The sequence below is a fragment of the Lipophrys pholis genome, assembly GCF_963383615.2.
Source record: "Lipophrys pholis genome assembly, chromosome: 15".
Taxonomy (NCBI): domain Eukaryota; kingdom Metazoa; phylum Chordata; class Actinopteri; order Blenniiformes; family Blenniidae; genus Lipophrys; species Lipophrys pholis.
In genome coordinates this window covers 4,440,660-4,466,907 of record NC_137642.1, presented here as the reverse complement: position 1 = coordinate 4,466,907, position 26,248 = coordinate 4,440,660, and the positions used below count along the sequence as shown (strand labels likewise).

The following is a 26,248-nucleotide window of genomic DNA, read 5'->3' as shown; positions in this document are numbered from 1 at the left end:
TAATGAAAAAAAACTAAATGGAACATGATTTCTGTGATCATGAATTATTTTTGTAGGTGGAATTCCCTGCTGTTCAAGAAGTTTCCTCTTGTGGTGTTTACACTGTGAAAGTGGACGTTGAGTGGGACACAATAAGGGGCTGACGGCTGGCGGGCCCCCGAGGGTCAGCCCAGCACTAATAACCAGATGGCCCCCTCGGACGATCCCCGACAGGAAATAAGCAGCGGACTGACCTGACCCTGAGAGCCGGGATCGGCTGTGAGTGCTTCTACCTACACCGCACATATTACACCAACGCAGCATTGCACCCGAGTCGCACCATCACGCTGGATTATTATACTGCACCAAGAAGGAGAAAATGCTGGAAACCCTGAAAAATCCAGAACCACAGTCGTCGTTTCCTTCCTGCACACATTCATTCACAACTGCGTGACGTCTCTGATCAGCCTGGATTCTGTGGGATCGAGCTGTACGAGAACATGCACCAGCTTTGCTTCAGCCCAACAATCTGCAGTGCCACCTGCTGTTTCACAAGCTCCAAACTCACCTCACACTGCAGGATCTCCTGCCTGCACTACCAAGTGGCATCAGTATTTATTTATCCTGTGGAGACTGAAGGATAGCTCCATGTTATAATGAACAATTGCAAATATTAAAGAAATCAGCATGAAAGCTGGATAGGAAATGGCATCTAACTCAATTAGAAGTATTTCAGACAGTCTGGAGAGATTGTTAGTTAATCTATAAAAAAGACGTTAGAAAAACTCCCAACTGCCTACTATTCCGCCATAATAGAAGACAAAACCACAAAAACAAGAACAACCCCAAGTTTCTCTTCAGTACTATTACCAGGCTGACAAAAAGCCACAGCACATATCCCTTTAACTTTGAGCAGTAATGACTTTGTAAACGTCTTTAATGACAAAATTCTAAATATCCGGGATACATTTAAAGACTCACTGCCCAAAGCTGTCACAGACCAATCAACCATGTCTTCAGGTTTATCCTTAGAACCTGACTTGCAGTTGTTAAGCTTCTATCCTGCAGAGCTCTACAAGTTATTTTCAATCGTGGCTTCATTTGAACCAACAACTTGCCTGTTAGATCCAATCCTGACTAAACTATTTAAAGACATTTTATCCTTGATTAGCAATCAATACTTGACCAGATCAACCTACCTTTAAAAACAATATATGTACCACAAGCCTTTAAGGTTGATGTTATAAAACCTCTTCTCAAAAAGCCCACCCTTGACCCAGGTGTTTTAGCAAGTGACAGGACAATATCCAACCTTCTCTTTAGTTCTAAAATCCTAGAAAAGGTGATTGCAAGTCAGCTATGTGACCATTTATGCAAAAACAACCTATTTGAGTCTTTCCAGTCCAGTCTTAGAGCTCATCACAGCACAGAGACAGCTCTGGTCTGGTTTCGATCAAATTTATCAGGCAGGTTCCACTTTGTTCACTTTAATGATGACTCTTCAGCTCAGACTGAAGTTAAACATGGAGTTCCACATGGTTCTGTATTAGGACCTATACTTGTCACATTATAAATGCTTCCTGTAGGGTATATTATCAGGAAACACAAAGGTATCTTGCTACGCAGATGATACATAAATCAATGTATCTTCTGTATGAAACCAGATGATACTAATGGCATTCTCAAACTAGAAGCTTGTCATAAAAGCCAGATGAGCTGTAAATGTTCGACTTCTGATAACTGTTAAAATTGATGAAATGGAAGTTATTATATTTGGCCCAAAACATCTGAGAGAGAAATTATCCAAACATCTAGTAACACTGGATGGTATTACTTTGACCTCCAGTAGTACTGGGAGAAACCTGGGAGTTATTTTGGATGAGGACTTATCCCTGAACTCCAACATTAAACACGCCTGCAAAAAAATTTCTGAAATCTCCAGTACCATAGTTAGCAGTTTAGGCTACATTAAAGCATTTTAAATCATAGACCGTTTTTAATGTGCCTATGGATGCTGCTCAAATAAAAACTCTGCAGTGTCCAGTGCCACAGTCCATTATTCTAACAAATGCCTCAAGAATAGTGTGGAAAATCAAGGTTTTGTGGTTGTTCTTTTAGAAGCCTAGAAACAATGTCCTGGATTTACTGAGCGTGCCCAGAACCATAGAGACAAGACTTGGGGGGCCTACCTGAGTCGTTTCGTAGGTAGGAGGACATGGCGGGGATGAGGCAGGACTGGCTCAGCAGCTCCTGCAGCACTGCTGGCAATGCTGAGGTGTTGTGGCCTCTGCTGTCTGCAGAGGAACCGTCAGCGCCGTGGCAGCTCCCCGAGCCGGCTGGGTTGATGTAGCTCGCCAGGACCTGAAAAACAACAAATCTACATCAGAAAGCAGCATCAACAAAGTGAGCCTAACTGGAACTTCAGCCATCTTTCACCACGGTGGACTGACGGAGCTCAACACTGACTCAAGATGTTCGCTCCACGTTTTACATGACAAAAGAGTGAAAGCAGTATTGTTCATGGATGGATAGAGACGTTTGAGTGGGCTCAAGTGTTTGGGCACACAAAAGAAGAACAGATGACAAACTGTCTACAAAATGAAAAGGACAATATAGTGGGAAGAAAAGCAATATGACAAAGAAAAGAGAGCTGAGACAACACTATTAACTAATGAGGCAGGGAGGGGAGGAAGGGAGAGAGCGAGTGAGAGAGAGACAGAAAGAGAGAGAGAGAGACAGACAGAGACAGAGACAGAGACAGAGACAGAGAGAGAGAGAGAGAGAGAGAGAGAGAGAGAGAGAGAGAGCAAGAGAGAGAGAAAAAGAGAAAGAAAGAGAAAGAAAAAGAGATAGCGAAAGAAGAACCCAGACATCCCCGGACCAGCTCCAGATGTTGACAGATCCTCCATCACCAGGACGTTTGTAAAAACTGGATCTCTTCCTGTTTCAGTTGAGGTTTGACCAGCGCCGTCCAAATTCTCCCCGACGTCCGCTCAGCTCTCGCATGTGTTTGCCAAGTCTTTGAGGTTTCATGTGCGAGTCACACTCCATCTATCCAAACAGCCTGGACCTGTCAGCTCCTGCCGCTCTCTTCCAGCTCACGCCGCCTTCATACGAGAGCTGGATTGTACCGTCTTCCAGAGTTAGCGCCTCACACTGCTGCTTACGATCAGCATCAACAGAAAAACATCACGGGTACCTCAGAGTGGATGTGAAAGTCTCAGAGGACATGATGGGGCTTACCTGCAGCAGACAGGTGACATGCTCCTCTTCTAGTCGTTGTTTAGTGAGCGCCTGCTCCACATCCCAGCCTGAGGCTGTGGATCCTGTACCGAAACCAGTTCCCTTCGCCCAGTACAGCTGCTGCTCCTCGCTGGTCCCCCCACCATGACAACTGGACATCTGAGGCTAGAACACACACAAATAGCTGTCACTGAAGAGACTCAATGTCATTGTTGTAGCTTTCACACTCAAATACATTCAATACAATAATGATAAATGGTCTATATTTGATGGATTTCTCAAATCCAGATTTCCTCAGCATTTACACAGTAAATCCACCATTTCTTTCTGCTCGTTATCTCTAGAAAAGCTGTGAACACTTGAAACATTAACCAGAATGCTTTCTGATTCAAAAATACAGTCAAGAGCAGCGCGGTGTAACATAGCAGCCTCTTGATTTTTGTCTCCACTTGTTACTAGTATGTAAACCTAAAATGTGACAGTAAGTTTAGCTGCAGTTAGCCAGCTTATGCTAGCTTTAACGGCACCGCCAAGAGTTGAAGAAAGTACGTTTTTAAAAAAATGGATTTTAAAAGAAGAGGGAAATTAGACCAAAGTAAAGTAGTACTACTTAGAAGCTTTTTCAAGAATGATCAATGAAATTATTTTGTAAAGGTGCTAATAAAATGAAGGAGATAAGGTGTGAAGAAGAACAGATCTTATTCTATCCAGAATGCATTTTCCATTCTCATGGATGAGATAACAGAGGCTCGGGAAGCTGCACCTCTACACAAGACTTGTGGCTAAATGTAATAGGACAACAGAAGCTAACGTTGATTTTACACAAGTTGCTCTACAATTGCAAAGCCTTCTCTACTTCTCCTTGAGTTTCTGTGGTTTGCACTGCAGACACATTTCATCTTTATCGGACACACCCTATATGAGGCTCTGAAACTCCAACTTGAGGGGGAGCAAACCAACCAAACCACAGCTGCTCCATACAACATGGAAGTCCAACTCAATTCCAAGATGGTTTGAAGAGGTCAACCTCAGTTGAAATAAAGGCGACATTCACTACGTCATACATTCATAAAAATTAAGGCCATGTTTACACGACAACGTTTCACGTGACAACACCTACCTAATCCGTTAAAAAAAAGGAGCGCATTTACACTGCAGCAGCGGACACAGACACAACGATGGAGCTAGTATGCCGGGCCACTGGAGGGTGCTGTTGGTTGATTTTGTAATGGAACTATACAGACGTGTGCAGAGAACAATACACTATAAACGTGAAGAAAATGGAGAGCACCCGACATCCGCATGGACTGATGATGCATCGGATGCTATCAGGGGAGAGTCTCAACAATAAAACTACTGATATGGACGATAAAACTAGAATACGAGTCATACCACTAGGGTACCGCCATGTTTGTTCACAACTGGATGAGCAGGAGGGAGGGGGAGAGAACAGGCTCTGTAGCCTCCAGCAGTATCTGCAGAAATGAATAGCGCCGTGAAAGAATCTTTCCACCTTGGGAGCTGGGAGAAAAACTTTGTGGATACATCCGCACACTGGTGTCGTGTAAACGGACACGACCAAAGTGAAGAAAGTTTTGCAGATACACTCGTATTCGTTGTCATGGAAACGGGGCCTAAGAACGTTGTGCTGGACATTCTGGAAAGAAAGAATTGAAGCCAACCTGAAGTATTCCCTTTAGAACCGACACAATGGAGCTGATCTAGTTCTACCTCCTCAGCAGAAAACAATGGAGGTCTTCTGCAGAGCCCGCACTCATTTATTGGCGAGAAGTCCTTTAGGCTTCAGATGTGGATGAACACCAGCAACGTCCCTGAATTGAGCAGAGTTGATGTTTTGTGGGACGCACATGCCTCTGACTCATATTGGAAACATATCCTACCCCGGCAGGCCGGGTGGAGGCAGATCAAGGACAGCCACGGCCACGGTGACAAATCCTTGGCTCACGTTCAAATAATCGGCCTCATGATTCGTCGTCAGCTCGGGAAGCTCAATAAATCCAAACTCGGGAGAGGAGGGGGGCGGGTGAGGATACGTCACCGCCAGAACAAAACACACAGGGTGGATCCATCGAGTCAGAGCAGCTCCAACAGAAGGAGTGTGTCCTCAGATGTTGGTTCCACTTTGAACAAGGAATGTTTGACAGTAAAAGCTTCCTGTTATGAAGATCAATGTACATCATCGGAAGTTCATAATCTTTGAACCGATTTAGACAATTTATTGGAACCCTGCTTTATAATCTTTACAGTGGGTAAATAAAACAAGAGTTAGCTCAGAATCTTTTTGAATAGACCTCAAAATAATATGTTTCCACTGGGAGGCCAGGAAATGTCAATTTCACCAAAAACAACAAGTAAGGATTTGTATTGTTTGACTGTTGCATGTTATTAAGCAAAACACATCAATAAAAAAAATACTAACAAGTCAAATTGTATATTTAATATTTATCATTTCAATGTTCAAATTATACCACAAAATAGACAATATCTTAATCTTGGCTGTGATCAGGGTAGTTCTCCACTAAGTTTGTTTTTCTTTCGAGAGTCTGAGATCAGAAGAGAAGAAAACTGTCTTCTGATGTCTTTGCTGTTTGTTAACATCATGTTTGGACTATGATCAGGATCCAGTGACACAAAGTGTGTGAAGACAAACATAAGAAATAACACAAAAATGAGTCTTAACAACACTGAAATATCCAAAAATGTTGCTGTGTCACAGGAGCAGTCTCATCCAAACTTTGCTGTATTTGATAACCCACGCTTACCGCTGATAATATAATAATGATCTAGTGTAATTATATTAATTAATTACGGTAGGTTAGAATAGAGTTAACGTTTTCTGAAATCTATAAAATTCCAACAACCTAAAAACAATCCCAGGTCTTTTCCCAACAGAACTGTTGTTGAACTTTCTTGTTGTTGTTTCTTTTCCTTCTAATTCTTTAGACTTTTTGACCTAAACAACTCAGTTTGAGGTGTTTTTCTGTCAGGATGAAATTCTATTGATTTGGGTTTGACTTAATAAGGCAATACAAACGTACATCACTGATCAAAGAGTTAGTGAAAATATAACCAAGGAAAAAAGGTTTCATTAGCTCTAAAGTGAGGGAAGTCAAGTAAACAGAAATACTACCAACACCAGCCACTTTATGTGAAGTGTCATTCTGTCTAAAAAGTAATAATCTGCTTCCTTTGTTTTTGGCCCTGAAAGTGTCAATAATATTAAGGACCTGTCCCACACTTTAACGCATGATGTGACTCTTATCCTTCAAGATGAACAATTAGGACATTTGTGGCTGAGCGGAGGGAAGCAGAGGACACTGTTAATGTTGTTTGGGGGGGGGGGGGGCTTAAGTTGGACACATTTCACTGCGGCTGCATACACTGTTTTAGACTGTCCCAGATGAAAGAAAAGCCAATGTGTGGATAGCGTTTGTTTTTGCTGATAAATGGTGTTCTGGAGGAGAAATGAAAGAGTGAGAGATTCACAGATTGGAAAAACTAGTGGCTGATTTTGTATGTTGGTGAAAGTGTGTGTGTGTCCACCAGTCTTTCAACTTGGGAGACTCCATGTAAAAGGTTGGGCTGCACAGTATCAGGTGAACCTGTGATAACAATGTTACGCAGATGATGTTACTGTCTCTGCAGTTTGAGATCTGTCCTTCCAAATAACTGTTTTTGCTTGTCTCCAATTCATAACGAGTAAGTTTGAATTTGTTGCATTTTCCTTGAGTTTTGTGAGATGAAATTATCAGAGTTTTTGCAGTTCTTTGTAATATGACAATGACGTTGCGATAAATTGTGAAGTTATGCCGTGTACCTCGGAGACGCTGGTGGTGGCGTTGGGGTTGCGTGGTGCATGGTGGCTGAGAGCCGACAGGCAGGCCAGGATGAGGTGGATGGCGCCGATCTCCAGAGCCATGCGTCTGAGCAGCACGCCGTCGTCGGTGGTCAGCGGAGTGCTGCTGAATAACGCTCGCAACACGTGGAAAGGCAGTGTGGGCAACACGTTGGCTGATGGTGACTGCAGGATGTGACCTGGGGAGACGGTGAGGAAATGGTTAACGAGGAACTAGTTTGGCCTCTTTCTTCCATTTAGTTCTGGGCTTCAATCACCTCCTTTTTCAGCCATAGAACTGGAAAACTAATGCTGTTGCTAAAACACAGAAGTGATTCTGAAAGAAGTCAGCATAAGAATTTTACACAAAACTGCAAAAAACAAGCTGCTATATTCCTAATTTTCATAAACAACTTAGAAACTTAATTTATTCATGCTCGATGCTTGATGTTGACCAGGATACTGTAACTTTAAGGAAACCTGAAATAGTTAAATATTGCTCTTCAGTTTGAGAAAGCCAAATTCATAGTCAGCACACGCTTTCCAATGTGATACAATGTGATTAATTCTATGAACGACTTGGTCACATATAGGCTTGATGCACTTTAAACTATGTTTTTTTTGTGCTTTATTTCTGATGAATGGCTTCAGGCTCCAGGCTGCGTGGACAAAGAAGGACATAGAGCTGAACGACAGTAGGATCTTTTTCAACGAGGACTTCCCAGTGCAGGTGTACAAGGAGCGCGCAAAGTACAGACAGGTACGGAAACAACGACATGCACGCAACATCAAGACGCGCATCCTGTATCCTGCAAGGCTGAAAATATCTGGCGCAGATGGTAAGAGCACCGTGTTAGAAAACCCCCAGACTGCAGCCGATGGGTTGTAAAAATATGAAATAACCATGGAGGCCTCCTCTGGAGAGCTGGACTTGGAGGAGATCTTGCAAGCAGCAGGTTGGGAGAGCCTGTCGCAGGGAAGCGCGTCGCTGAATTGACCTCAAGCCTAAAGACACTGGCTACTCCTCCACCTGCTCAACTGAATACTTCCATGACATAAGGTATGTTAGAGCAAACGCATTGGAGGGGAACGAAATCCCTGTGGAAGGACATTGCCATCTAATGACTGGGATCACAGACACTGATGTTTATAGATTTAATTATGAGCCGAGAATATGCGAACACGAATATGAACTTGATCCAAACACGATTATGAACAATCAGATCAATGACATGTAAATATTACTCAGATCAGAATTTACAGGCTGCATTGAAGTAAACAATAATTTCTCATTAATTCATTTTCATTGTAGAAATCTTGGCACAAATTTCCATAAAATGTACGATTATTTGAAAGTATTAAGTGGACAATTTTTAATTATTGCATTATTCAGAATGTATGAAAGAAAACAAATGTAATTGTCTCACTCAAATACTAGGTCTACTGTATGTATAGTTTCAAAAACATCAAAATTGATGCTCTGAACAGTTGTGCTGAGATCAATGCATGTATGTCTGATCGACCACGTAGTCACATGGAGCCGTTTCAGCTCCTTCTGCACTTCTTTTGGAAGTCGAGCTGATGGTGGTGGATCAGGAATGATAAACCTCGGTGTGAGTTTGACTGACCACATGTGGCGCTTCTAGACTTACTTCCCTCTCCGTCGTCCGTGACGCCCAGCACCAGGCGCAGCAGACACTGCGCGTGCTTCCTCTCCTTCAGCAGCACCTCGGCGTAGCCGGGCAGGCGCAGGAAGAGGCCGAACGCTGCCAGCGAGTGGGCGGGGATGGGGGACATGGTCTGCACCGAAGACGAGGACGAAGAGGATGACTGTGACTGCTGCTTGTTGATTGGCGGCGGCTCGGCAGCGATGGACTCGGGCGCCTCGTACACCAGCTCGCCCGACTGCTCGATGGTCACCCACTCAAACTGCTCGCTGTCCTTGGGCTTCTCCTGCGTGGCGGAGGGCACCACGGGGGCACTGACCTGTGAACGAGCGTGTGCGTGGAGATCAAACACAGAACAAAGTACAAGCTCCTGCTTTAATCAAGGAGAGAGCCATTTGGCAACCTCCGCTGCCATTTTTGCATACAATATCCCAGTGAAGCGTCGCAGCTCATTCCTGACCTTGGAGAGAGTGGTTTGGTTTATTATTAGCTTTCACAGTGCTCTCAATCATCAGTTGTTCAGGACAACGACCTGGTGGGGCTCCGATTTCATCCACACAAGAAGTCAGTCCACCACCGATGATTCAGCTCAAAGTACAGCTGCTCTTATCGTACCATTTATTCTCATGTTTTCATGGTAATGAATCTGATTTCGTCATGGATGCTCAAATGATCTGCCCCAACGTCATTGTTTCACAGCTACAGCTTTCAGACTTTGACCATTTCTACTCACCTGATCTGACAAGAGTCGCAAAGTAGCACAAGGTATAAATAGATAAGTTCAAGTTAACCACTTCATTCCGAGGCTCACATTGCATCCAGATGTAAAAATCAGCAAAATCCCTTCCTACTCGTTCCATTATCGTTTGCGCAATGTTTTACCAAAGTCCATTCATAGGCTTTTGAGTTATCCGATTAACTGACAAACAAAAAGACAACCGCTCTCAAGGGTTCACAAAAGAAATACTGAGCACTTTCTTTGTTCAATTATTTTCAATATGTTCATCTTTCATGATATTACTGTTAATGTCATCTTGTCTTGTGGACGTTTGGTCCTTAAGTGATGCTGATTTATAACTTTTCTTTTCTGTCTTTATAACTTTTCTATCAAACTTAGAAAAAATTCAGAACTCAAAATGTGTCTTCTCAAAATAATTCACAGACACAATAGATTTTGGTATTTTTATCATGATTTACTCTTAATATTTACAAGGGAAACAACAATCACGCAGACGAAAGGCATCCACCTGAGCCCTGCAAAGCCCCAGGCAGGAAGGCAGAAACCACTGCAAACCCAGAGTCCCACATCAAGGTAAGTTGAGTGGCTGATAGCAGATATAGCAGCGATAAAAAGAACTTTAAATTTGTTTATCTGTCCCCGCACAGGGTAGTAGCACCGCACTACAACACTAGTTTTAAGGACAGTGCTTTCAACCACTGTTCCGTTCGGGGTGTCTTGTTCATGCTTTTTTTTTTTTTTACAGAGATCAGGTTACAGGTTACACCGTCCAGTGTGACCCTGCAAGCACAGAAACTATTTTAGTGTGAAATATGTAAAATGCATAAAAGGGTTCTGGATCATGGTTACTTGTCTGTTTGTCACAAAACAAACCACAAGAACATGCGATGAACATTTAGTGACTTGTGATTATTGTAATTGTGTAATTAGTAAGAAGTGAAGAGAAGCCAGTGGGTCCTCATCCAAGATGGCAGACCACATGTATCAACATAAAGGTCAAATATCCAGTTTAGGACAACATGTGAAAGCAGTCTTAATTGTATTTAAATTTTTTTAATTAAAATTAAAAACCCAAACAGTTTGTGCTGTTCAGTCAATCATTAAAGAAAAATGGTGGATGTGGAGGTAAAAAAAATATATCATTATTTGAACCATTTGTCTGCAGTGTGAACTTAACTAAAGAGTGAATTCTCCAGAAGACATATCAGGATCAGCAAACACTTTGAGTTGAAAATTGTAGCAAATGTCTAAGATTTTCCACAGACTGGTTAGGGTTTCCTAACCATAACCCAACAACCAGCCCCACTCTGGTGTAAGTTGGACATCATTAGCTTAACCGGAGCCAGCTCAAGCAGATTCTCTCCATCTACAAGTCTGCTGCAGGTTCTGTTTTCTTTCTTGTCACACGTTTGCTGGGTTTACTGTCCATTTAACAGTGAGAACTGATCCCATGTGAATGAAGCCGTGTGGTTAAGTCTGACCTGCTGGATGACGTCCGGGTAGAGCATGGGCAGCCTCTCTGCGATGAGGGCCAGGCCGCCCATGCCAGCGAAGACCTGCAGAGGGGACTGGATGGGGCTGGTCTCCAGCAGCGACTCGTCGGTGGCGGCGTCCAGGCACTCTTCGCCGGGCGTCATGGGCTCGTCCTCCGGGCAGCTGCTCAGCATGTCGCAGTGATCCACTGCAAGCAGAGCAAAGAGAGGACCTGTTGTACGTTCATGCACTGTCACCACTGGCTTCTCAGACAAACAATATTACTGCATTCATAAAGACAGCGTCCTCACTGAAACATGCAGTCAACAGTTGATTCTCATGATTCATGTGTCACATACAGCATCACTTTCACCCAAACCGCATACTTTATCTTGTTCATGTCTGAAATTATTGCATTCTGGAAATATTCTGAATATGTATTGTGTGTTTGGCATTCATAGCTTTTCTTCCTGTTGGAGACATTAAAGTCGTGTTGCATTGGACACCAACAGTAAGTGGAACTGCGTGACTACAACCAACAATCATTAGAATTACTAACTTAAATCATTTTATGACGAGTAATGTTCATTCTAAGACTGTGTCTACCTTAATCACAGACATTCACACCTTCATTTGGTTTGATTTGTATTTTGAGGCTGGATCAAACTGCCTGGAAAATGTCATACAATTACAACAGCTAATTCTTTGGTTTGCGCTGGCGCCCAAAACAAACACTAACAAAAGTAGCAAAGAACAAACGTGGCTCATTGATTGGTCCGGACCAAAACCGGAAGCCCCGCCAGTGGTGGCTAGGCTAATTAGCTCATAGCTAACGGGTAGCCACAAACAACCACGATATATTGTCTTCAGACCAGATATCAATGAGCGCCTTTCTCACTACTTCATGTCTGAACGCAGGATACTTCTGTTTCACAAGGTTAGCTTTGTTTGTTTACTACCCAGAATGCATTGCGCTGTATGTCACCCCACGCGCTTGCATGAGAACCGAGACTGACATTTTCAAGGGAACGCTTGTTAGATCCGGTTCAGAACTCAGGGGAGCGTTCGAAGACGTCCTAACGTACAGACCTTCCCAGAAAGTTCATGAGGAAAACTCTGGTCCAGATCAAACAGGGAAATGTGAACATGCTAGAAAACTCCAAAAAGACCAAGGAGCAAAACCATGAAGGGAACAGTGTATATATTTTGCCACTGAAATAGATGATTAACTACCATTGAAATTGCAATCACTGTTATCCCAACACCAAACGCCATGAAGAATTTGTCATTACAATGAACTTTTTTTGCATTTTTGCAGACAATTTGGCAGAATATTCTCTGAAATTCTACTTGTTTGGTTTTTACACAGAGATATATTTGAAATGTTGAACTTGTTATTCGTCATGTCCTCTCATCAATGATCAAAACACTTAATTGAACTTAGTCTTAATTAAAATCTGGAAATCCTAAATGGACAAACGCTTAAGGTTTATTAAAGAAAATGAGAGCATTTGAGTGGGAGAGGACATATACGCAGTGAAACAGGCTTCATTCTTTCAAAGACGAAAGATCTGAAAGACCTTTGCAGATTCGTTTATGAAATGAAATCTCACATGCAGAGTATGGATCGGGAAGCGACTCCACCAGGCCAGTAATCCGTGTTATTTGTTAGTCATTCTGAGCTGCTGGGTGTCTAATCTCCGCTGCTCATGTAATGAGGCTATCTGAATGCAGCAGCCACAGAGAGGAAGGATATATTGGTTAAATAAAGATAATGACTGACCCCATCAAGTGGTTAGTGTCTGGGCCGTGGGGACTTTTCTTCAAGTTCATGGAGAAGGAAGTTTTTTGGGGAGAATGAGAAGGAGCTGCTTCCCGCAGTCCGGGAACAGAAGAAGCTCATAAACTGAGATGTAACATCACTGTGTTACTGCAGGGGAAGCCAGTATACAGGTACTTCTCACAAAATTTGCATATTGTGATAAAGTTCATTATTTTCCATAATGTAATGATAAAAATTTGACTTTCATATATGTTAGATTCATTACACACAACTGAAGTAGTTCAAGCCTTTTATTGATTTAATATAGATGATTTTGGCAAAAAAGTAAAGAAAAACCAAAAATCCCCATCTCAAAAAATTAGCATATCATGAAAAGGTACTCTAAATGAGATATTAACCTAATCATCTGGAGCACCACACCCACCCTTGAATCAACGAATTAACTCTAAACACCTGCAAAAGATTCCTGAGGCTTTTAAAACCTCCCAGCTGTTTCATTACTCAAAACCGAACTCATGGGTAAGACTGCCGACCCGACTGCTGTCCAGAAGGCCATCATTGACACCCTCAAGCAAGAGGGTAAGACACAAAAAGAAATTTCTGAGCGAATAGGCTGTTCCCAGAGTGCTGTATCAAGGCACCTCAGTAGGAAGTCTGTGGGAAGAGAAAAGTGTGGCAGAAAACGCTGCACAACCAGTAGAGGTGACCGGACCCTGAGGAAGATTGTGGAGAAGGACCGATTCCAGACCTTGGGGGACCTGCGGAAGCAGTGGACTGAGTCTGGAGTGGAAACATCCAGAGCCACCGTGCACAGGCGTGTGCAGGAAATGGGCTACAGGTGCCGCATTCCCCAGGTCAAGCCACTTTTGAACAAGAAACAGCGGCAGAAGCGCCTGACCTGGGCTACAGAGAAGCAGCACTGGACTGTTGCTCAGTGGTCCAAAGTACTTTTTTCGGATGAAAGCAAATTTTGCATGTCATTCGGAAATAAAGGTTCCAGAGTCTGGAGGAAGACTGGGGAGAAGGACATGCCAAGATGCCTGAAGTCTAGTGTCAAGAACCCACAGTCAGTGATGGTCTGGGGTGCCATGTCAGCTGCTGGTGTTGGTCCACTTTGTTTTATCAAGGGCAGGGTCAATGCAGCTAGCTATCAGGAGATTTTGGAGCACTTCATGCTTCCATCTGCTGAAAAGCTTTATGGAGATGAAGATTTCCTTTTTCAGCATGACCTGGCACCTGCTCACAGTGCCAAAACCACTGGCAAATGGTTTACTGACCATGGTATTACTGTGCTCGATTGGCCCGCCAACTCTCCTGACCTGAACCCCATTGAGAATATGTGGGATATTGTGAAGAGGAAGTTGAGAGACACCAGACCCAACACTGTGGATGAGCTTAAGGCCGCTATCAAAGCATAATGGGCCTCCATAACACCTGAGCAGTGCCACCGGCTGATTGACTCCATGCCACGCCGCATTGAAGCAGTCATTTCTGCAAAAGGATTCCCGACCAAGTATTGAATGCATAACTGAACATAATTATTTGAAGGTTGACTTTTTTTTGTATTAAAAACACTTTTCTTTTATTGGACGGATGAAATATGCTAATTTTTTGAGATGGGGATTTTTGGTTTTTCTTTACTTTTTTGCCAAAATCATCTATATTAAATCAATAAAAGGCTTGAACTACTTCAGTTGTGTGTAATGAATCTAAAATATATGAAAGTCTAATTTTTATCATTACATTATGGAAAATAATGAACTTTATCACAATATGCAAATTTTTTGAGAGGTACCTGTATATGAAAACACCACTCAGATCTGAGGCCAGGTCAAGAGAGTGAAACTGCACAACTTTTCTGCAGAGGTCATGATAGTAAAGCGGATTCTGATGCGACTGCAGCTCAGCAATGTAAATGACATGATTCAAGATAACAGTGCTCCTTCTCTTGCACCAAACATGACAGAGACATCTTATTCTTAGGTTTTTCCATCACATTTGCACCTGTAGTTAATTTTTACAGTTATACTGCTTCTGACCTCAGCCCTGCTGCCACAGGTTTGAAATAATTCGGAATTGTTATATATATAAATATAATGACAAAACAGAAGTATTTCCTCTTTCAGTGAAATGTAAAAAATAACCTCAATCCTTCCTGATGTTAATCAGTGTCATGTCATTGCACATGCAGCGTAAATAAACGGTTACATTTAATCTGTTTTAGTTGTTTTTTTGTTTGGTTCTTTAAATCTATCTACCTCCAGAAACTGATTTGAGCACCTCTCCAGTGGCTAAGAGTAGAAGGTACTGTACTGTATGTGAGCAGAAGTGTTTCAGTGCTGATCTCATCCAGACAACACAGTGAAGCTCTAAATTAATCTGTCCTGGTCCTGACTCATGAGTCTGCACAATGAAAGCTAAATATAACGGTCCAGCAGTCACCAGAGCAGACTTGTGGCTCGGGGTCGGCCGTTTGATCCCTGCCTGTCCGGACCAGGTGTCCTTCAGTGAAACTGCAGGCTTAATTTAAACCAAGGTGGAAATGTCAACTGTCTGTAAAAAGCCACTGTATGTGGAAAGCAGCAGTTTCTGGAGTGACTGAATTCTGCAAACAGAAAGGAGAGAGTCCGTGCACAAGCTTTTACATCATCGTAACGCCTCTTCTGCAGCCTAATTCTGACCAGAGCATGACTATCAATCACCTCTTGGCTCAGGGAAAAAAACAACCTTCTATTCACAAGACTGAAGTCGTCTACAATCACCATTTTCTTCACAAGTCTTACATTGGAGTAGCCTAGAAAATGTGAGATCAGACAAAGGGCTGATAATTCCTCTTGGAAGGCTAATCAGAAGCGTGAATATTAATAGAAAAGGGAAAAGAACAAGAGAACGTGTGAAGCTGCAAGTTGTGGTACCTTTCTCCGTGCGGAGTCTCTTGAAAGAGTCGGTCTTTGAAAGCCCCGGATCAGAGATGACCTTGGAGCCCAGTTTGACTGTCAGGTTGATGGACTGGTAGCCCTGCGGCAGCTTGCGGTCATAGAGGAGTGTCAGCAGCTGAGCCAGGGTCATCTCCGGCGGGAGGGGCTGACCTGGAGAGGAGGAAGGAAACACAAAGCAAACTTCAGCCTTCAGGCTCCGTGAGCGGCCGACGCGGCGCCAGGTGACATGCGGTACCTGGAAGCAGCTTGTGGTAGAGGTGGAAGACGGGCACGCTAATGGTTTTGGCTGACGGGTCCACGCCGGATGAGGCGGTCAGCTTGTCGCTCAGGACGCGGCCCCTCCTGGTTGGGGGTCGAGGTGGGGTGGAGAGAGCCCGCTTGGACTGGGACTTGAGGCCTGATGGGAGATGAAGGAGCAGTTCATCTTACAAAAATACCAACTTCTATTCACAGAGGTACAACCAGACCTGATGTCTTTTTCCTTGACGACCTTCAGCTTCCCAAGTTAACCGACACAGATTAGCCATTACAATATGACCTGAGGAGTAGTGTGTATTCCCCATTTTTTGCAGCGCCTTCTCTACACGAGATCAAGTTTCTGCTTATAAAACATCAACTTTGAGGACGAAATGTTCCCATATCCCTAATCTAAAATCTTAATGACGTATCGTCCTCAGAGTGTCATCACCTGATTTTAGTCTGTAGGTAAGCCCATTTACAGCAGCCTCACAAGTATCCAGGATGTGTCAGCTGCTTTGGGACCAAAGCTTTGAAACATCCTGACATGAATTAATGTGTCAGGAAGAAAGCCGCAGAATGTTTCTCTTAAGTATCTCCATCCAGATCAGGATCAAACTTATTTTGGATCAGGTTGATGACCTGTAATCGTGGACCGGACCATAGAACAGTACTACAAACATGAACAACACTTCACCTGAGGCCACGACCACGCTGTAGTTGTCCTGGAAACCGCTGTCTGCTTTCATCTTCTCCTTTTCCTCATGGTTCTTCTTCTCCTTGTCCTCCTTCTGCTCATTGATCAGCTTGGCTGTGATGCTGGGTGTGTCTGTGTGGACCAACAGAGGAGATGCACCAGTTACCAGCTGCTGAAGGTTCTGGGACGGGAGCCCGGAGCCGGCTCGCATGATCAGGGACGAACCGCTGACCTTGACAGACGGAGGACGGCCCGAGGATGAAAGCAAAGTTACATCGACGAGCATCTGAGGCGGTTCACTCATAGTTTGTTCAGATTTGAAGGAACGTTTCAAGTGAAAAAGCATTGATTTGGCATTGCCGTTTCAGAAAAGTTTCATGTTTACATGGCAATAGCAGAAACACTGAAAATGATCTAGTTAGCATGACCGACCATGAGTTGGTGCTGTTGGTTGTTTTAGTAATGAAACCACACAGAACGATACGCTATAAACATGACAATATGGACTGGGAGTCATGGCACTCTGGAAGCTGCCATGGTTGTTATTGTCCATCTACAGTGCCCTATTTACTGCGGTGGAGGTGCACATTGGCTGTGCTTCTGCTGTCTACTCTAATCTTCAGCTCTACGCTTAAAGGTTTGCTCCCTCACTTTCATCGTTTTGTCTTTAGAAAGCTTTGAAACAGACCTTCAACCTGAGATTAGCTCTAAAAACCAACAATCCTCGATGGTGGATCAGTGACGAGAACCTGAATATGATTAAGCTGGTCAACTGTGACCAAACATGAAAGCAAAAATGGAAAAGTTCACATGTTAACGAGAGAAAAAAGTTAGCAGCTAGCGAGCTACATAAACCAAGTTCCTGCGTGTGGCCTAGAATGTATCTGAAAACAAATAGTTGAACTTGACAATAATTTGTAATGTTGGAATGGAATTTTTTTTGATGACGTTTCACGACTGTCAAGCTAATTCAGCCACAGAATTATGAAATCTCCCATAACACATTCACTGGGTGCAAATGAAGTGGTGTTGTAGTTCACCACAATCTGGAATCTTTCCTGATTGTTCGTACACAGCTATTTTTTGAAGCATGATTCGAATGTAAGCTTCATGTGAGAATACAGAGCAGATTGAGTGGATGGGTTTCTGATCCTGGGACATGCTGCCGCTTCCTGGTTGTTATGCAGGAAGCAGGAAGCTTGTCGCAAGCCATCAAGCTCAGCCTGCTGTTTAAAGTTTAAAAAAAACAACCAAAGCAGTTAAAAAAAGAAAGAAAAACTTGAATGGCAGGCTGGAAACACAGAGCGGGTTACCTCCCAACTTTAATGCGGTGTGAGTTTGTGAGGCAGCAGATTGATGAAGCAGGAGGTGAGAAGCTTCACAAACTGGAGCTAACAGTAGTTTACAGTGGAAACGACTCTGCTCTCACACAGTTTACACACTTCCTGATAATCTCTGCCTTCACACCAGGTCTTGATCAAATTGGTCCAATGATCAAAAAGAACAAAAGTTAAACTGTGGAAAAGGGATGCTCTGATCAGGTCTTATGCTGCCGGTCATGAGTTTTCTGTGGGAACATACCAGACACCCGGTCCAGGACTTCAGCCAGTGTGGTGGAGATGGGCAGGTGGAGGGTGCGGTACTTGTGTCCAGCTCCATACATGGGATGCTGGATCATGTGGCTGGTAGCATTGATGCGTCCTTTGTATAACTGAGGACATGAAAACATATTTGCAGAAAAACACTGATCAAGTTACAGGAAAGAGACCGTAAACAATCACGTACTGCGAGAGGCCGGCTGAGAGTCTTCAAGAAGTCTTCATCGTTATAGCTTAGTAACCGAGTTTATTTCCCTCAGCTGTATTAATAACACATCCCACCAAGGATGGAAAACGCAAACCTACTGTCATGTGCCTGAAGGCCACATGTGGCCCTTTGGCCACCTGACAGGACCATCAACTGGATGACAGTTAGTGTAGGCGATGCAACAGCTTTGCTTTTACTTTGTGGAAGCACTTTCACTCATCTTCCTCGTCCTGAAAGATTGGAATTTGGATCAAGTGTTTGGTCATGAACCAGCTGACTGAACTGTGAACACATGAAAACATGACCAAAGAAGAGAAGGCACTGTACTATGCACTGTGGAGTTCTGAAGTTGAAAATCATCTAAGTTTTTAATGTTTCTTTAAACCCCAACAAAAAAGCCTACTAGAGTTTGAATAAAGTAGGGCCCAACCAACTAACCAGCCAGCTGATTAAAGCCATTAGATAATAATCGGTAATCTTTCAAAAAATTGTCCGATTGATACTGACATGATCAGAACTAGGGCTCCAGCTGCTCTCGCTCTGAGCAAGAGGGTTACTTCCTTTTTGCACATCAAATGTTTTGTTTATGTTATGTTCAAATTCTTCATATGCTGCCTCTTCCACACAATTTCTGATCAAAGTATCTGAAAATAGTCAAATGTGTTCCCTTCAATTTATATCTTCCTAAGAAGTGTTTAGAAATATATTCAAGCCATTGAAAGCAGGTATTGTGTCTTTTTTTTATTTATTTTTTATTCAAAATGTAAACATTTTATGGGAATTGTTTATTCCCTCGTGTCGGCCCCTGAATTAAAGTCACTGAAAAAGGGCATTAAAGCTGTTGCACCATCACAAAAAGAAAAATTTTCGTCTACAGAAATGTCTGATTGCACACAATGTTTCCTCATATAAGAATATGAGTGCTTTTGCACTCAAGTTATTCTCCCAGCGATACATTGAAAAGTGTGAATAATGAATGACGTGATGTGGACAGAGTGTGCGGCAAGTGACACGAGTCGGGTGTGCAGAAAGCTTTGTTGCTTCAGGTAATTAAAAGCCAAACACAGGCCTGTACACACTCCCGAAAGTGCTACTCACAGCCAATCACAGTGCAGGACAAGGAAACAAGGCTCACTGAGGGCAGGCTGCTGTGCGACGAGGCTGCACTGCCCCCTTGTGGCCACGAACAACATGAATAATTAATACTGTGAAAGTTCTTTTGTGGTATTACAGATGTCGCTCACCGGGCAGGGCGACTGCAGGAAGACCGTGACCTTCTCATCCTCCAGCATCAGCTGCAGGAACAGTCTTCGGATGAAGCCGGAGATGTTTCCAGAAATCGGCACATTTCCTCTCTGAGGAGCAGACTGGAAGAGCTCACACAGGACCTGCAGGAAGAAAACAGCCAGCAGCTGGTTTTCACGGTGCTTTCATACCAATTAAAAAGTGTGTAAACATGCCTTTAGATGGAGGCTACACAATACAGAGAAATCAGCAATATACATGTCGACAAAGCATAAAAATCAATTAAAAATAACTGAAATAAAGTCAAAAAGATGTTTCACTTCTGAAAGCCTGCAGACATACATTGTCTTGTAAATTCACCGGCTGCCCATGTTTTATTTCTCATCAATGTTACCAGGATGAAGAAATCCAAGACACAAATCATGTCTATCACAATACTCCATATTACCACATATCTATGTTTATTTATTATCCTGCAGAACTATTGTAAATAAAATGTACATATTCTGAGACTATGACCACTTGTGAAGAAAAAAAGATTGATATTTGACCACAGAGGACCACTGATATAAAGAACTTTAGTTTAACCTGGATCTGTTTCCAGAGTTCACCTGCTCATGGTGTACTTAGTGTTTGAGGCGGTGATAGTGTAGCAGACCTGAGCCATGAGCCGCTGGTTGTTTGGGTGGCAGGATATGCACTGGAGGAAGAAGGCCACGGTGGCGTTCTCCAGAGCGGTCCTCTGCTGGGTGGTGAGCCCCCCCGTCTGGCCCGAGGACGCCAGGGAGAAGCGTGAGGCTGTGGGCTGCGGCTGGGCCGAAGGGGCCGCCGCCGCCGCGGAGCCGGGACTCAGAGGTCGGCAGCCGGCATTGGCCCCGGCACTGGCGCTGAAGTGGCACAGCAGGAAGAGAAGGGCCGTCCACAGCGGGTTGACCTCCGGACCGCCCAGCCAGTCCTTCATGGCGTGGCTGTTGCCCACCTCCGTGAGGAAGCGCAGGACGGGCGCGGCCAGTTCGGCGGCCAGCGTCGGCCGGCCGTGAGAGGACGAGGAGGGTGAGTGGTAGTGGTGGTGGTGGTGGCGTCTCTCGGCCTGCGCGGCAGGCAGAGGGAGGTCGGCGCTGGCCAGCAGCCCCACGCAGAACTGAGCCAAACTGCGCACCAGCAGCGAGGGCAGGCCCGAGTCCAGCAGCTGCTCGATGGCTCCGGGAGACTGTGAGGCGGCCGCCAGCGTAGTAAGCTGCGACTCCGACAGGTTTATGGGGGGTCTAGCGTGCTTAGAGTCATCGGTGAGCCCCGCCGCATTGGCGTTGGCGTCGTGCTGCTTCTTGCCGTCGTCGGTCATGGCGAGGCGGCGGTGCTGAGCCTGGGAGTGTGTGGCGGTGGGCGCAGACACGATGCCCATCCAGGACATGAGCAGGGAAAAGTAGCTGGGGTGGATGTGACACATGGAGCACAGCAGGCTGTCCACGGCCTTCTTCAGCACGATGTTACACGGCAGCGACATGGACCAGTTATACAGCAGCCTGGAGGAGACCACAGGGCGGACGGGACACAGACTCAGTGCTTTAGAAGACGCTTCAGGTCTGGTTTGAAAATGTACAAATATGCACATTCTGAAACCAAAACATCGAACTGTATCACCACAAAGAGTTCAGATCCATACATGCAAGTGTAGGTTTTGCCAGTATTTAAATATTCTACCCAGTTTTGCACATAAAGTGAAAATGAAAGTGCCTGAAAAGATGGAACCCCATAAACATGAGATATCGTTATTTTCAGGTGGTTAATCATTACACCATTCCAAATATGTATGAAATGACAATTATGCTATTTTCCAAAAATGTCCTTCAGTGTAGCCACAAAACGGGGGGAAAACAGACGTGTTACAAATTTTTGTGGTTGTGTACTTGTGATTTTTTTTTTTCATTTTTCTAAATCAACATGAAAAATTTGAATTCATAAATATGTAAGGATGCAGCAGTTTTGCTGAAGTTCAGTTGTTATTTCTGTATAATACAATAATTGTGTGTCGGTTCAGTTCTCATGAAAAGAAAACTGAGCATCAAAGCATCCAGTTCTGATTTTAAAAACACCTTTTTCAACTTTCCAAATCCCAGACCCTGAACCATGCTTGTGATATAAAACTGTGCGTGCGTGCGTGCGTGCGTGCGGGACTGACTCGAAGAGTTCCCTGTTGAGCAGCGCCGGCAGGTCGTAGTCCACGGGCAGCTCGTAGCTGTGCCACAGGATGGCCGCCACACAGTGGAGGTGGGAGGGCGATGGCATGAGCAGGCCGTACTCCCTGGATGAGCCAGAGGAGGCGCCATGCCCGCCGTAGCCCATCGGGCCGCTCATCTTATGAGCTGCCACTCTGGAGGAGTCGTGGACCCACTGGAGAAGAGCCTGGATCCTAGAGGGGGGAGACAGAGAGCTTTTAGGAACAATTCATCACAAGCAGAAGCTCCCGGGTCGCAGGCTGTGAGGGAGCAGCATCTGTATGCAACAAACATGAGCGAATGACAGTAAAAAGTGACAAGGAGACTTTTTACTATCGGCTCATGATTCCGTCCGGAGAATCACCTTGACGGAGGATTGCTGGCGTTTACAGAAGCTACAAGCAAGCGCTGAGTACCTGTCTTTGGTTCCCGAGTCCTGCATGGTGCCCAGCTGATACAGGATGTCGATGGTGGAGTCGGAGGAGAGGCCGTTCAGTCTCCCAAACAGCAGCGGACTGTTCAGATCTGCAGAAACACAAACTCAGCGCTTACAACAATATATACCTCCATGATGATCTATTGAGTCCCGTTTTATTTTCATTAATGTTTGACATTTTCATGTAGACTCACAACATGATGTTTGACTCAACTTTTCAGCCTCTGTGCCCAACGTATTTCTACAGTCTTATCAGTTTTGTTATTCGTCGACACCCATCAGTCCGGCCAGTGGTGCAAATGTGCTGTGATCATATTGTACTACACTATCGAGGCCTAATTCCAAGGTACGCTTTGAGAAGACCATCAAATAACTAGGGATCTTGTTTGGAGTTAATATTGAATATAACACTACTTCACAAATGTTTTTTTGTATTAAATCGAAAGAGATTTCTTTCATTTGACCTATTGTGATTTATTGCAGAGTGTGGGTGTGTCCAGCAGCAGTTGGCTTCACGTCAACAAGTTGTTTTTTTTCTTGTTTTCTTTACTTCCTCGTAATCTGCCAGAGCTCCACATATAAACAGACTGGGAAACACTTGCCAGAATGCAATAGTCCATTATGTTAAAGTACTTTTCTAAAGGCCCTATTAGCATTCATTCTGGGCCAGAGGCGAACGATGTCCTGGCTAAACAGTGGAGAAGTTAAAAGTCACACCGAGTTGTGACTTTCAGTCAGAAGGCAAAAAATAGCAAAGATTCAAGTTTTTGCAGCTTTTCGAAAGATATCGGGAGCAGAATGGAGTTCTTCCAGAGCAACTCTGGTGACTGCAACCCCATGTGAGCACCTGGAGAAACCAGGATTTTTGGTTTTTAGGCTGAAGGCGGAACCTTTAGAAATGTAAAAAAATGCTAACAGCGCTTTAGCTTTTTGCGGCCCGACTCAACAGTTGACTTCACTGTGATTTTACATTTCTTCCTGCAGTTTGCGGATCCCGATCTACTCTTTATATGAATGATCTCACTTTCTCAAAGAATACAGCTCTGAAAAAAACAAACTACTATATATACACTCTTTTCTGCTCCATTATATCTCTGGAAAAGCTGCCAACACTTAAATTATGGTGCATTCTGTCTGAAAATTACAACCAAAAGCAGCTCGACATGAGTTTGTAGCCTCTTAATATTTTCTCCAATATAAAATAGCAATTGACAGATAACTGTAACTGAACGAGTCTATCTAGCCATTTTTTAAATTCTCACCATTCAACCTGATAAAATAAAAAAAAAAGTAGAGCCTTAAAACAATGTGTTGGCCAAATACTGACGTCACTGAATCAATTATGCAAAAAAAACTAAAACAAAAAAAGGCAACAAATGAGTTGAGGCAATTCCAGGTGGAAAGATTAAATGTGAAATTACAGTGAAAATGACCGACCTATAGCTAAAAGCACCTGCATCACCGACTAAGTCTTCTCAATTGAGGTAATCTCTTTTTCTTCCAAGCTAAACACACAATGTGGATTACACCCAGGAAAAGAGGCAGACTAAAGCCTCGCTAGGTGAGTTTGGACCAAAACACTTCTATTACCTCGAGCCAGTGTGTCTGAGATGTGCCCTTGTCTCGGTCTTTCCAATGTGAGACTGCTAATTTGAGAACCTCTTAAGGCAATAAAAGCGGATATATCAGGACATTTTGAGGGTGTTTTTAAGGACTCGTGGACGTTCCAGCGGTGATGCGGTTGTGTGACTCACTGGCGGGGTCGGTGCCAGAGGCGGCACAGTTCCTCAGCAGAATGTCGATGAGCTTCAGGCCGATGCGCGTGGACTGCAGGCCGATCTTCACCAGCACCGCTTCGATGTTGGGCGAGTGCATGCCGCAGTACGGCGACATGAGCAGGGCGGCACATGTCTGCAGTAGGTTGGCGGTGGGCGCCGCAGCGCTGGCCATCATGGCTTCCAGGTCACTGACGTGCGTCAGGCAATGGTGGAGGAGACGCAGCCACCCGATGCTGGGAAAGAGAAAAGGTCACAACATGGCCTACAGGTGATATAAAGGAAGGTCCTGGTCACAGAGGATCTGCTGCGGGTACCTGGTTTTAGACACCTGGTCCTCGGATGGCAGGAAGGGGTTGTTGACGGTGGCAGAGGAGGTGTTCCCGAAGGCCGTCAGACCCAGGAGCTTGATCTGGGACAAACCCAAAGTGCTGGCGTCACGAGGCCGATGCAGCCTAAGACACACAGCGGACGCCACCTCTGCTTTCACCAACTGGATCTTAATGTAGGTCAGTCCGCTGGTGATGACCGGCGTGGAGAGGGGCAGCATGTTGACCCCGTCTGCGCTGATCTCAACCGACACCGAGGACGGGCAGGCTGCAGGGCGGCAGCAGGTTTGTTAGAAAAAGGAGCGGACACTTTTCAGATTGTTAAAGTCTGATATACTCACTGGCCAGGGAGGCAAGGTGTGGCTGGATGTGGAGCTCTTTGAGCAGCACTGCAGCTGGAAGGTGGATGGTGAGGTCGCACCAGGCCTCCTCGGGCAGGAAGATGTAGGACCATGCAGCAGAGCGGGCCCGGCGGTGCGGGGGCGTGGCCTGCAGCAGCACCTCGGCCGGCTGGGCTGTGGGGCTGCTTGATGTTATGGTGCCTGAGGAGGATTGATGCAGAGGAAGCCGTGGAAACTTAATACATGTATTCATCGCATAGTGGTTCTTTAATCAGATGCGAACTGAATTCACCTAAAGGAGCAAAGTTGTGGAGCCCCTCGGCGTTGTCCGGCTCCGACGTCAGCATTCTGGCTTTGAGGTTGCCATCCGCTGCCTTCCCAGGACCTGAGTCCAAGAACTTCATGATGGTGGAGACCATGCTGCGGGCGGTGTTCACGATGGCTCTGGTGCTGGTCACCATGTTGTTACAGATGAGCTGCACGCCGCCTGCAGAGACAAGAGGTGTGTGTCAGTGAGTCTGGAAAACCTCCATTCTTGGAGTTACCAGCAAATTATCAGGATGGACATTTAGTTACATTTCTTCATGTCACTGACTGATACCTTGTGTCCATCGTAGTGAACCGATCAGAAATATCCTGTTTCCACCTCATGCTGTTCGATGATGATTACTCAATGCATTTGGAATATCTCATTATTTTTAGATACTGCTGTCATAATTTTAACCTCGCCACCTCTCCGAGGAATTTTTAGTGCTTTAATGTTTAAAGTAAGTTGTCCAGCAGTACTGGAATTCGAACCCAGGATCTCCTGATCTTAAACAGGCGCTTTGACCAGCTGAGCCACAGCGCCTCATCATGCTGGGCTGAGCAACATTATACAGAGAGAGTCAGTGCAGGATGCTCCGCAGGCTAACAGCTGGTATCAAGACAACAAAAGTAATTAAAATAAGATTCAACTCATAATCCTAAAAAAAAATTCAAGACAACCCACTTTTTCCTTTAAATTCAAAGTAAAGAGGTGTGGGTCAATGAACTAGCTAGCCTTTTAAATTTTTTCAGTGAAAAATAAATGCGATTTCAACATATTATAATATTAAATCCAAAACCCCAAATGACTTCAGATGAAGCCTGTTGATCCTCAAGTAGCAGTAGTAGCATATTTCCATTTGGTCATGCCTTTTGGCTCATTAGCGCTATAGAACTGATCTCCAGTGAACAAACTAAGAGCAGCAGTTTTATACATGAAGTACACTTTTCCTTGTAATTTTTAGAGTTGAATAGCCACGATCAAGTAATCTCAAATAATTGGAATTAGCAGGTAACGTGCGGACCCACCCATGTCATGGAAAGCCTTGAGAGCCTCGCTGGTGTCCAGTACTCGGAGGATGAACCAGAGGAGCGGCTCGGACAGCTGGCAGGTGGACAGAGAACCCTGGGAATTAAAATTAATAAATGTCTGTTTCGTCATCAATGTCAGATGAATTCCA

General features: G+C 44.4%; 1 protein-coding gene across 6 annotated transcripts in view; it reads right to left on the bottom strand.

Annotated features, from left to right (window-relative positions):
* The window catches only part of birc6 (baculoviral IAP repeat containing 6), a 122,750-nt gene that overhangs the window by 47,706 nt on the left and 48,796 nt on the right, over positions 1 to 26,248 (bottom strand). For all 6 annotated transcript variants that reach the window (XM_080482079.1, XM_080482080.1, XM_080482084.1 and 3 more), the window contains 18 exons: positions 26,097 to 26,193; positions 25,054 to 25,248; positions 24,762 to 24,962; positions 24,409 to 24,688; positions 24,071 to 24,327; positions 22,297 to 22,405; positions 21,844 to 22,074; positions 20,323 to 21,187; positions 19,664 to 19,807; positions 18,195 to 18,324; positions 16,614 to 16,745; positions 15,915 to 16,076; positions 15,656 to 15,829; positions 10,966 to 11,165; positions 8,731 to 9,064; positions 7,061 to 7,278; positions 3,223 to 3,387; positions 2,169 to 2,340 (listed from right to left, as the gene is read on the bottom strand). In XM_080482079.1, the coding sequence (XP_080338205.1) occupies positions 2,169 to 2,340; positions 3,223 to 3,387; positions 7,061 to 7,278; positions 8,731 to 9,064; positions 10,966 to 11,165; positions 15,656 to 15,829; positions 15,915 to 16,076; positions 16,614 to 16,745; positions 18,195 to 18,324; positions 19,664 to 19,807; positions 20,323 to 21,187; positions 21,844 to 22,074; positions 22,297 to 22,405; positions 24,071 to 24,327; positions 24,409 to 24,688; positions 24,762 to 24,962; positions 25,054 to 25,248; positions 26,097 to 26,193 (4,066 nt within the window). The remainder of the gene's footprint in view (positions 1 to 2,168; positions 2,341 to 3,222; positions 3,388 to 7,060; positions 7,279 to 8,730; positions 9,065 to 10,965; positions 11,166 to 15,655; positions 15,830 to 15,914; positions 16,077 to 16,613; positions 16,746 to 18,194; positions 18,325 to 19,663; positions 19,808 to 20,322; positions 21,188 to 21,843; positions 22,075 to 22,296; positions 22,406 to 24,070; positions 24,328 to 24,408; positions 24,689 to 24,761; positions 24,963 to 25,053; positions 25,249 to 26,096; positions 26,194 to 26,248) is intronic.